Source organism: Eretmochelys imbricata, chromosome 7, assembly GCF_965152235.1.
Source record: "Eretmochelys imbricata isolate rEreImb1 chromosome 7, rEreImb1.hap1, whole genome shotgun sequence".
Classification (NCBI taxonomy): Eukaryota; Metazoa; Chordata; order Testudines; family Cheloniidae; genus Eretmochelys; species Eretmochelys imbricata.
This window is the reverse complement of record NC_135578.1, coordinates 14,465,481-14,478,569: the sequence shown is the minus strand read 5'-3', so window position 1 is coordinate 14,478,569 and position 13,089 is coordinate 14,465,481. Positions and strand designations below refer to the sequence as shown.

Sequence of the window (13,089 nt, the reverse complement as noted above, 5' to 3'; positions counted from 1 at the left end):
CATAGGACTGTTAGGTTTGCAGCTATTTGTAGGCAAAGGCAAATAAATTGCTTTACAATTGCTTTCTGTGTGTTACCATGCCAGTCTCCTTTCCACAATGCATATTTTCATTTCCCTCACTTCTTAGTCACAATCAATATGCCCTACTCAGAAAGATTTTATTTTATTTCAAATTGTACTTGTTGAGCACTACTGCTGGCAAAATAAAATAATTAAAAAAACATAAAAAAACCCAATGACATCCTGACAAGATGTTTACAACACATTGCTTGTGCGGCAATAAAAAAACAGGAAAGTTGTCATTCTGCTTACCATAAAATGTAAGCTGCCCTCGTGCCATGTTCTTTCCTCTCACATTTTCAGCCACACACTCATACAGACCAGCATCTTCCTGCTGAAAGTTTGGGATTTCAAGAACTCCACTCGATTTTTGTCTCCTGGCTTTCCTGGGTATTTGTTTACCATCTGCTCTTCTCCAGCTAATAGTAGGAACTGGGCTGATAATAAGAATAAAGCAAAAGAGCCTCATAGTAAAAGCTACATCCCGTTACTGGGTTATTAATTCATATTTTGAAAAGTAGAACCAGTAGAAGTTCTGTTTCCCCAAAAGCAATAGTTTTGTTCATATACTAAGTATAGTGTGCTGTGAATCCAAACTGCAAACAACGGACACAATCCCTAGATAAACCTCTCCCCACCTTCCCTTCTGACTTTGGGAATCAGGACTAGAACTTTGATCCATTAACTCCAAAAACACAGGTGTGTTTCACTTGAGGTGAAGAGCATGTTCAATCGCTGGTTACAATAATAGGTCCTTTATTCTCTCTGTGGGTCAGTCACTAGAGGGTGATTACACAAACACATCCACCCATCTTGATATATTATGCATGTTGCTAAGTGAGAGCTGCTTACCCACTAGAAAACATTTCAACAAGCACTTCACAGGCTTAATTTTAATTATTTGATTTGATCACCAAAATCTCAATTGTGTATTCCTGATACTTCTCTTGGAAAGTGAACAATGCTATTCTTTTGATTTTATGTCTTCCTAGGCTTAAGCTTAACTCCCACTGAAATTCAGAGGGAGCAGGGTTGGGCCCCATATTGGTATAGCATTGGCCTGATTAAGATAACTGTTTCTCTGATCAGTTCCCTGTTTCATATACGATGACCTCTCTTTCCACAGGGTGAATACTCTGCCAAAGAACTGGAGTAGTTTGGTCACTGATTCCATAATTTATTTTTTAATGGGTTTACCAGCTAGCCCATCATTCACATTGTCTGCGCTGGCCTGGTGAGCAGGAGTCCGTGAATGAGTGCCAACAACTCCACTTTCCCATCTTCCCCATATATGTGCTGGAAATGTATGGTAATTGCAACATGTGACACTTTTCAGAGCCTCTCAGGTGCCAAAAGAACCTTAGTAACAGAATATACCTAGATGCAACTTTACAAAATAAATTGTCTCTTTTCTTCTCCTTACCAATCACATTTTTCATGGCGGGTTAAGCTAAGACAAATCTCTTCCATGTAAAGGAAATCAGCAAATATCTATACTACAAATAAAGCAAGTGATTTAAAAAAGCATACTCTAACATACACTACTATTATACCCGGGTAAGCTAAAGTAATAATAATGAACCAAAACTTACTTTCCCAAGGCAAAGCATTCCAGTTTCACAGTTGTTCCTTTTGCAGATGGAACATTTTCTGGGAACTGCACTTCTATTTTTGGCTCATATTCACCCATCACCCCTGTGAACACATCATAGATGCTAAAGTGTGGCTGAATTTTTGTGATACATTCTCAAGTGTTCCTGCATTATCACAGAGCTGTTCTATACATCATTACTTGCCCAGTTAATCTGCTCATTTAAAACAGGGCCTGTCTCTAACAGCCTAGTACTGTGGACTCTCTTCCCATTTACTGCTAGAGGAAAATCTGCATCACAGCTCCCCTCCATCTGTTTAAGATTAAATTTCTTCATGGTTCCATTACTTTTTTGCTTTTGAATATTTAGTTCTTTTTCAGGTATCTTGTAAAATACGGAAAGAGATAATAAAGTAGGATCACCATCTTTTGAATAATGTAATGTGGAACAAATAGCCACTAGAAAAAGTTTTAAAAGCATTGGGGGCTAATCAGGGCTCCTATTAACTTCAAGGATTTAGATGCTTAGAGATCGTATACTGTACTAGTAATTTCTTGATCTTTAACTGCCTTATTAAATAATGTAACATGGCAGGATTTTTATGAAATTGTGTTTAAAAATTTGTGCACATAAAAAAAGCCATTAAATTTATGATAAATTGCCAGATTTCTACTGACTGCAGAGTCTTAAAACTGGTACATATAATTTCACCGATAGTGATTATAAACGAAATGATGATCGTAGTTTAAATCTTAACTGTTTCTCTCTGGGAGGCCACCATGCAGGACTGGGGTTTAAGAATGGGGGGAGTCCTGCAGTTTTGGAGATAGGGAACAGCACACCTGATGAAGAAAAATGACTGCTACCAATACACACTGATTCAGAATTTGGGCAGCATAGGTTCCCACAGAGTTAATTCTGATGAGTAAATCAAATATATTGAAGTAGTTCTGGTGGTCTTTTTTTCTTATTTGCTGTATTGTCATGTGTGTCATTGCTTTATAAAAAGTACTGCATGGTGCAAGTTTAATGACAGCAAGAAGAAGCCGGAGAGGCTATTTGCTTTGCTTTTTCACAGTGGGATTGTTTTATATCAAAAATGCCCAGGATAAGTGTGTGTGTGGGCTAAGACTTACATCAAATCCATTTTTACTTCTTGACCTATATATTATCTGTTCTGATACAACAACAGGTTACATCACCTTCCTTCAATCCATTTGCTTAAATGAGCATTGTCTCTACATTATATAAAAAGCAGCTGCCACATGAAATCAGTCATCTGAACAAAGTATGTTTGTTAACAATACAAATACACAACACTTACTACCAAAACAAGACACATAAAAGTATCAGGGAACTCACAAGTGAATGTCATTAAACTAGGCATTTCAGTTTGAATTATTAGGCCCAATAGTTTTCAGCCTTTGGAGATTATAATATGGATGGAGCTGATAGTGCTGTCCATTTTAAGGCTGCCTGACAGTTTCCAATATAAGACCCTGTTTTCAGTTGCTTAAAACTTGGCGAAACTTCAACTGTTTGGACTGAAATTTTCTATTCTGGGTGTCTACCTCAGGATGATTTTGTTGTGTTTGTTGAAAATATCTGCCAAAGGAGACTGGGCCTGGGAACTAGGGGGGAGAGGATCAGGCTGGTTGGGCAAGAAAACCGGGATTGGGAGCCGGTGATAGAAATGAGCAGGACTGGGAGCCAGTTGGCCTGAGTTAAAACACTGAGATTGGACAAGGAGCTGGAGGAAAAAAGGGAGGCTTGGAATGGCTGGACAAGGTGACTGGGACTAAGATCCAGAGTAGCGGGGAATGGGAGCCACTGCACAGAACTGGTAGCCCTGGGGCAGCAGGGGCTAAGGTATCTTTAGGCCACATTTTTGCCCCGAGATCCTGGGCTGCTCCAGGAGCTGGTGAGACCCTTGGCATAAATTAGACAGCCCCAGGGGGCTGCACTGTTGTCCCAGGATGCAATGCTACCTGGAGTCTCTGCTGTAAAGTGTGCTGTAGCCCTGTCCCAGACACACTCTCCCAACCTCCGCTCCTGACCCACACCCTACACCAGGGTTTGCAAGGGGAGCCTCAGGAGACAATCTTACGCCTGTCTTCCACAACGCCTGTGCCGGGGGAATCCTCCCGAGGCAGAACTGGGGTTTTTAAGGCCCCCTTTATGCTGCTAAGGCCCTCAACCCAGCGTAAAAGAGCCAAAGTGGTGGAAAGGATCTCCACCTCAGGTTTTCTACAGGTGGAGAACATTTCATCCCTAGTCTAGCCTATATTTTTGGGGGAAAAAACCCCAAACCTTCCTTTTCGGGTGTGTGTGTGGAGGGGAGGCTTCCTATTCCACCTCACCATAGACAGGAATTCTGCTACATGGTTGCATGTTTAATCATATATAATGTACAGTAAATAGATTAATAACAGTTTAGTATATTTTAAGTAAAGTGGGAGAGGTACATTGTGAAATTTTCCCATGTAATTCTAATTGAAATTAGATGTAACTGGGACATTAATTGTTGATGAATAGGCCTCTTAGCCTGCTAATTTAATGATACAGCAGTCTAATGAGAATAATATGTCCTATATTAAGATTGCTGGACATGTCGGCATAAATCCAAAAGACAAGCAAGACATATTTGCCAGTTTAAATACAATGTGGCTATTCTGTGGTTTCCATTTCATTCATTTTTGCTCTTTATATTTCTGAAATGTGCTGTGTTCTTTCTTTTGATGCATCATAGCATGTTAAGTCCAGATTTTATTGCATCACTAACTGTTGTATTAGAAACCAAGTTGGAAATGATTTTAGATGTTGCACACAATGTTAGTGACAAGCTTAGTTTCAAAATACAAAATTTCGCGCATCTTAAAGATACTAACTTTTGCGCCTGGGGAAATCTGACCATATTTTGCTAAATGGACATTATAGCACCTTTACTGTTTAATGCAATGTTTTCCAGGGCTCCTCAGCAGTTCAATTAAAATTTCAAGTCCATAATAAACTGTAGAGTACACCTCAAAGGAGTTGGAGTATGTTTAGGAAGGCAATTGGACCCTGTAAATATGTTAGTGTGAGTGTGCAGAGGAATGATTTGCTAAGGCAAAGCCCTTGGCAATGTGCTTCATAGTGAGTACCACTAGTAAGCATCATAACATTATGCTCCATTTCAAGAACCACAGCATATACAGGGCCCAATCTTACTTCCGCTGAAGTCAGTGGAAGCAGAGTATTGTATGATCTGTGTAAAATATTGTTACTGAAGATCTTAAATAACATACAGGCTATTTTTATTCCTCATATGGAGCAGATGCTAATGGAAGACTTCACAGCTTTAAGCTTTCATCTTTTTCTTTCCTGCACTGTGGTAACCTATATTACCATATATATATAGGGCCAAATTCTGCTATCCATTACTCCATTGACTTCCTAAGGCTAACTTGATCATTTAAACACTGCAAGCAATCATGAAAATATGATTTATGTATCTACTCAAAAACTTAATGTGATACAAGTCTATTTGTGGTATAAAATTAGAAATCTTTACTTATTTTCCCCTTCTTGTAGCACTCCTCTGACTACTAAAAATAGCATTCATTCTACTGGGAACTATTGCCTAAGCTAATAGCTTCCAAAACAACTAAGTGTTTGTGTGATCATTTTTGGCCTGTATAAAATGAGCAAAACTGCAGCATATCCACTAAAATCTGTTTTCTTCCCTGTCCTTGCTCAAGTGTCTCCAAGTTTGTATTTTATTTTACAACAATCCCCTGCTATTGTGGCATCTTCCAGTGACAAAGTATCTTTTACAACAACAGCTTTAAAAAATACTGATTTCTATGACATAGAACTGCAAACTGAGTCTGTGCATTCTTCAAATTCTCAGTGGAACTTTAGGAAGTTGAGACTAATTATTTATCTTTACTCTGAATAAAAATTCAGGCCGTTTCTTAATATTTGCAGAATGATTGCTTCAAAAAAACAAACAAACAACAACAACAAAAAACAGATATCTTACCATCATTTCTCAGTATCAAAGGAGTTGGGGGGCCCAGCACTTTATTATTTGTTACAGTGTTTGTCACTACGCATGTGTAGTTGCCCACATCAGATGTTTCCACCTTTGCTATGTACAAATTCCCAGTCTCTTGAGAAACAAAGCGACGATTATCCTGGTGCACAAATGATGGATATTCATTGAAGATCCATGCGTAAGTCAGTTCTAGAAGTAAAAGGTATTATTAACATAATGCTTTTTTAATTTTAAAATATGGTTCCATCCCAGGGCAGAACTGAAACTCTGAAAATGAATTTCTCCCTGTCTCTTGTACTTACAGTAAGGGGACAGTAACTCGTAATGAAATGAAAATGTCTTGTTTGTACAATTATGAATATAATCTTCCATACGTGTACTGGTGCAGTGCTGTCTTTCTGAGTCTTCAGCCAGACAGCTAAAAGCTCCAACGCCTCTGTTGCCCCTCAACTTTTCCAAACCAGAACAAAATGAAATTAACGAGAATTTCTCTAATTCTATTCTGAAACTGTCAAGAATCATGCCAATTTCACATGGCTTAGAAAAGCGATGAGCTGTAGCAGAGGCAGCCACTGGAGCTATTTATGGCAAAGATGACTCAAGAGCAGCCTTGCATAAACTGTAAAGAAGCAGAAATGCAGATAGACAGTACCGTATAGAATAAAGGTGTCTCAGTATCTCGCTTCTTTTTTCTGGACTAGTCATTAATTCGGGGAAAAAATAGTAAAAAAACCTGTTACATTTGGGTATAGATAATGTTGGTCTTGTTTAGTGGACTTTTACATCAATTGCAATGTTGATTTTTGTGAGACTTCTTTGATTTATACCCAAAGGTTCAGTTTTTAAAGAATTTCATCAAAAAATATCAGCTTTGTATGTCACAGCATCAATTAAAAGCAATCTGAATTTTTTTTTACAAATTTAAGAACCACGATATCCTGCATCTACAATAAAACATGTGTGTAGTCTTAAAAATTTACACATTAACACATTTAAAAAGAAACTGGTTAAAACTGAATATATTTTCCTCCTATACTGACCTACGTCCAGGCTTCTATTTTTCTCTTGCAAGTGTTGAAAACTTTAGACACAAAGCATAACAGGGAATAATACAGCTGCTGCCATAGCATTTGGTCCCAATCTTGCAATGTTACCGTGCTGGCTGACTTTCATGCCCATGTAGAATTCCCAAGTCAAGGCCCCACAAATGTCTTTCTGCATTGATCACTTACCAGGATCAGGCCTTCCACCATTATGCAAATGAAATAGAGAACTATCATGAACCATTGTCTTTGGCAGGGAAACTTACTTTGTAGTTCACCTTTAAGAACTGTTGTGGACCAGCTTTCACAAGCAAATTCTACATCTTCACTTCCGAAACGGCGCATCAAAATTGTGGGTGACTATGTTTGTATGTGCACATAACTCATTGGGATCCACCTCCATTTATTTGAATTTATCATCCACCATATCGCAGAGAATTCAGACTTAATGGTTTGACAGGTCAGGACGTTTTATCACATGGAAACTAAGTGTGGAACAATTGTTATGCCTTTGTCACCAAGAACATATCTGTAACAGGGTGTGCTGACTCAGGTACTAACTCAGCACTCCATCACTCAAATCCCCATCTGTTTACGCTAACTGAGTTCTGATTGAAAGACAGGCAGTTGACAAAAGAGGATAATCAACTGAATGGGGATAGTCTGAGTGGCTAAGTGGGTAGAAGCAGGCCCAACAACTGGGCCCACATAAGCAGACAGGAAGGAAGGGTCGTGGGAAGGGTTGGTAGCCGGAAGGAAGGCAGAGGTAGGCAGGACTGACTGTTGCTGCTGCTAGTAGGGTTCCCTTTGCTAGAAGCAAGCGGGGAAGCTGGCTATGAACAGTAAATATATGTGAACAACACTATATGCTGTGGCCTGCTGGAAGAATACGATAAAGAAAGGTGGTGGAGAAGGAGACCTGGAGAAGTTGTGATCTGTGATAAAGGCCTAAAAGGACTCACAAGGGACCACCCCGTGACAATCTCATTTTTCCTGAGTCATGAAGAATACTCTTAACTTTATTCATTCTTTCCTTTCAAGATAAATTATGGTGGAATCTGCCTTACTCTGTTCTTGTGAACTGTACGGTTTTATACTTTGGAATTTTTTAATACACTAAATTAAGTAGCTATAATCTTCAGTGTGACTAATTCGATAATACTTTAATTTATAACATGTCTTTGGAAGTTATTTGCAAAAGAAAAAACTGTGAGAGACATACTGCAAGTGATTGCAGAGTTTATAAGTTAGGTTAATGTAATATAACCCCATTATATTTGTCTCAGACTAATACCTAAACATTGAAAATGTTTGAGAAATTACAGTAAGGAAAGATCACTGTAGCTTTGTAAAGGGAACATTAATTATAGTAAACAGCATATTCTTAGTTTAATACTCTAATGAGCCATAATTGTAATTGACCTCAAGTACTGTTATGTACTTTAGGAAATACATTCTGTCCTAACGTTCCAGTGTTTACACACATAGGAGGGGGTATGCAGTTTGTTGTGGTTTTCATTTTAGTTATTTATTTATTTAATGACAGGATTATAAAATATCTGCTTAGACCTCTTGGAAGATATAATTACGTTTATGTGGGAATATCTAATCATCGTATTTACACATGTGCATCTAATTATAAGTAACCCCATGCTGATGTCAAGAGGATACTTCGAATAAACAAGGTAGCACTTCTCAGCAGGCTTATTATTTCCTGCAAGTATTTAGATTTTTTTTTTTAATTTACTCATGGTGAACAATTAACTTGTTTCCCCCAGAAGAATCCAACAATAGACAAACATTTCTGCTCTAGAATGCAAACAGCAGCTTTTAGGTTTGAGTGAATCTCCACAGATCATGGTCCCCCCTGCAAAATAAGGAAAAGCCTAAGACAAAAATGTTATGTAGTAACTACAGCACAGTCAATCAATAAGATACTCAGCAATTTGTTTGACTCCAATTCAGTGTGAGTTTAGAAACCCTAGGCAAGCAGATACAAGAGTGAAGAAGACTGTGTGGATGTTGTATGCAATGGGGAAGACTGATTTAAAAACCAACTAGTGATTTTGAGTACTTCAATTATTGGGAGCCCATCTTGAGGCAAAGTGGACAAATTTTCAGAGGCTGGATGCTCAGCACTTTCTGAAAATCAGATTCCTTTAAGTTGTCTCAAGACCCTCAAAATACAAAAAGAGGAACCCCAAATCACTAGCCACCTTTGAAAATCTCAGCCTTACTAAAGATCTAATGATTTAGTATCTCTGTCTTATGCTGATTCTAACACAGTTACACTGCACAGTACTACAGCTGTATAACTAATAACTGCTGTAGTTATAAGGCTTGAGGCAGCATTATCAAGTCAGATGTGCTGTGTAGTATTGAAAATAACTGGGTGATACTATTAAGAGTTCTAATTTTATTGTTCTAAAATAACTGGGGACTTTTTATTATTGTAGAATTACAGTGAGTTTGCATCAAGTGATATAATAAAAAGGATGGGAAATAAAGCAGACTGGAGAAGCCTTAAGTACATTTCCTTCTGTAGCAATATATATATATTGTACATACTGTACAATACTCACTTTGATTTCCTTAGAGATCCCTGTGCAATATTTATGTCTTTTCAAACTTGACAGATTTCTTTTGATAAGGTTTCACATATTAATTGCTCTGGAAGTGACAGACAGTTCCTGTGCCATAGGCAATTTGTAACATCTGAGTAAACAGACACTTAAAATACAGTACGAGATAGCATTTGGTGATTCTGGTGGGTGATTGAAAAACTTATGTGGGTTATAACAAGGTGCCTTACAGTGTAAAGATTGTATCCAGAGTAGTTCATGGTTTCTCACAGACCATACCAGGTATCCTTTCAGGACTGAATGTGATGTGCTGTTTTCTAACTTGGGTCCCTTCTCATGGAATTTTGGGTAACAGACAATGTTTTACTACACTGCATACAATGTTTTATTTGCCTTTTTAAAATACATTAAGCTAGATCTCTTAAATGTGGTGCACTCTTTTATACATTTTGACCCAGATTTGCAACTGGTGAAAATCTATGAAGCTTGATTGGTTTTTAGTCAATTGATACCAGCCGAGAAGCTGACCCTTTATACATTATATATCTTTCTTTTCCTAGGGAGATGCACTTTCCATGCGGGGAGTGCTTTGACTGCACGCATTTCCAAAAGAGAGAAAGGTGTGTCAAAAAAATTTAAGACTGCTGGCAAATTCACACTTTGGCAAGGATTTCAAGACTGGACAGAGGAAAACTGCTATTTTTGAACTTTTAAGGCATGATCACAGGCTTCCACAACTTTTTAAAATTCACTGGATTCAGGACATTAAATAAGAAACTTTTTTCACTATACTGTTCATGTTAAGAACTTTTCCTTATATATACACATGTATGCTGCTGATTTAGGAAAACTGGTGACTTCAGCTTACTCTGCTGTTCGTGCTTCTGTACATACTTGGGATGCTCAGTGCAATAGCAGTAAGCTTATCGCATTCCAGGAGAAGGAAAGCAGATTTCCTTTTGTCAAAGAATTAACTTCTTTGTGCATGTCATAAATATAAGGGGAAGGGTAAACCCCTTTGAAATTCCTCCTGGCCAGGGGAAAGCTCCTCTCACCTGTAAAGGGTTAAGAAGCTAAAGGTAACCTCGCTGGCACCTGACCAAAATGACCAATGAGGAGACAAGATACTTTCAAAAGCTGGGAGGAGGGAGAGAAACAAAGGGTCTAGGTCAGTCTGTATGCTGTGCTTGGCCAGGGATAGACCAGGAATGGAGTCTTAGAACTTTTACTAAGTAATCTAGCTAGGTATGTGTTAGATTATGATTTCTTTAAATGGCTGAGAAAAGAATTGTGCTGAATAGAATAACTATTTCTGTCTGTGTATCTTTTTTGTAACTTAAGGTTTTGCCTAGAGGGGTTCTCTATGTTTTTGAATCTAATTACCCTGTAAGATATCTACCATCCTGATTTTATAGGGGGGATTTCTTCATTTCTATTTACTTCTATTTTCTATTAAAAGTCTTCTTGTAAAAAACTGAATGTTTTTTCATTGTTCTCAGATCCAAGGGTTTGGGTCTGTGGTCACCTATGCAAATTGGTGAGGCTTTTTATCCAACATTTCCCAGGAAAGGGGGGGTGCAAGTGTTGGGAGGATTGTTCATTGTTCTTAAGATCCAAGGGTCTGGGTCTGTAGTCACCTAGGCAAATTGGTGAGGCTTTTTACCAAACCTTGTCCAGGAAGTGGGGTGCAGGGTTTTGGGAAGTATTTTTGGGGGGGAAAGACGCGTCCAAACAGCTCTTCCCCAGTAACCAGTATTAGTTTGGTGGTGGTAGCGGCCATTCCAAGGACCACGGGTGGAATACTTTGTACCTTGGGGAAGTTTTGACCTAAGCTGGTAAAGATAAGCTTAGGAGGTTTTTCATGCAGGTCCCCACATCTGTACCCTAGAGTTCAGAGTGGGGGAGGAACCTTGACATGGTGGCATAGTGGTGGGATTAACCTGAAATCATTTTGAGATCCAGTTGAGATTTTTTGAACTAGAAATACAGATTTTAAAAAGGAATTTTTTTTTCCTGTGGCTTTGAAGCAGTTGAAACTGAAAGCAGATTGTTTTTCTCTGCTTTGTGGCCAAGCAGAGACAAAAGGGGATTATCTTGTGAATTGCAGGTTTTCTTTGCCTGGAGGCAGGGTACTTAACTCCTGCAGGGAAATTCAGAGTCTTCCAACCCAGAGGGTTATTTTTTTTTTTTTCCTTCCTAAAAGGGGTGTGTGCTCTACCCATTTGCCTGGAGACAAAAGTGGCAGGGGTTTTTTTTTTTGGATTTTGATTTTTTTGTTTTACAAGGAGCACAGGTTTGAAAGGGAATTTTTTTTTCTTTGGGCTGGGTAAGCAGGTTTCCAAGTAGCTGGAGGTTTTTTGCTTTAAGTTGGGCCCAGAGCAGAGACAAGGGAATTGTCTTTTTCTGTAGGCTGACCATCACTATCAGAGAATAGGTATTCTATTCCAGCACAGCAAAATTTTACAGCCAAGTTTTGTTTGTTTATTTCTAAACCTCGGGTGTAAAGTTAGTTAAAAACAGAGAGATTAGAATGACCAAATCCTCAGCTCGACTACAGCTGGAATTAGCCAAATTTCAGGCTGAGGAAAGACAAAGGGAACATGAAAGACAGATAGAACTCATGCGGCTGAAGAAGGAACAAGAAAGGGAGGCAGCGAGAGAAGCAGAACAACACCAAGCGGCTGCTCACAGGAGAGCTATGGAAGCGAGGGACAAAGAACTGGAGGAGAAGGAAAAAGAGAGGAAGTATGTGGAGGAGATGGAGAAGATAAAGGCTCAGCAGAATATCCCAACAAACCCTAGTAATCCTTCTCCAAGTACCACTTCCCATCCCAGAAAGTTCCCCACCTACAAGGCAGGCGATGATACTGAGGCCTTCCTAGAAAACTTCGAAAGGGCCTGCCTTGGGTACAACATCTCTACTGACCAATACATGGTAGAGCTGAGGCCGCAGCTCAGTGGACCCTTAGCTGAGGTGGCAGCTGAAATGCCTAAAGAACACATGAACAAGTATGAACTGTTTAAATCCAAGGCGAGAGTCAGAATGGGGATAACACCCGAGCAGTCTCGTCGGAGGTTCAGAGCCCTAAGGTGGAAACCAGACATGTCATTTACCCGACATGCCTACCACATTGTGAAACATTGGGATGCCTGGATATCAGGAGCAAGTGTTGAATCTCCAGTAAATTTGCCCTTCCTAATGCAAATGGAACAATTCTTAGAGGGTGTTCCTGAGGAAATAGAAAGATACATCCTAGATGGGAAACCCAAAACTGTAATCGAGGCAGGAGAGATTGGAGCCAGATGGGTGGAGGTGGCAGAGAAGAAGAAAACTGGTCGCAGTTGGAGCGGAGACCAGAAGGGACCACCCCAGACCACACCCTATTACCGGGGGCCGCCCAAGGCCCCACCTACCTCCCAAAGAACCCTCCAGACCCCTTATCGTCCTGCCACCCCGTTCTCCAGCAACCCTCCTCGCCCCAGTGACCCGTCAGCTGGACGATGTTTTAAATGTAACGAGCTGGGGCATGTAAAGGCCAACTGCCCCAAGAACCCCAACAGATTACAGTTCATTGCACCGGAATCACACCAGAGGTCCACAGGCCCAGATACCTCCCAGATACCCTTGGAGCGGAGGGAAACTGTGAGTGTGGGCGGGAAGAAGGTCACCGCGTGGAGGGACACCGGAGCACAAGTGTCAGCTATCCATGCTTCCTTAGTGGACCCCAATTTAATCAACCCAGAGATCCAAGTGACGATTCAACCCTTCAAGT

General features: G+C 39.6%; 1 protein-coding gene across 1 annotated transcript in view; it reads right to left on the bottom strand.

The window, feature by feature from the left end:
- The window catches only part of LOC144267326 (contactin-4), a 234,188-nt gene that overhangs the window by 127,964 nt on the left and 93,135 nt on the right, over nucleotides 1-13,089 (bottom strand). Inside the window, exons 4-6 of the mRNA XM_077821196.1 lie at nucleotides 5,677-5,880; nucleotides 1,653-1,755; nucleotides 313-497 (exon numbers count right to left, since the gene is read on the bottom strand). Of these exons, the coding sequence (XP_077677322.1) occupies nucleotides 313-497; nucleotides 1,653-1,755; nucleotides 5,677-5,880 (492 nt within the window). The remainder of the gene's footprint in view (nucleotides 1-312; nucleotides 498-1,652; nucleotides 1,756-5,676; nucleotides 5,881-13,089) is intronic.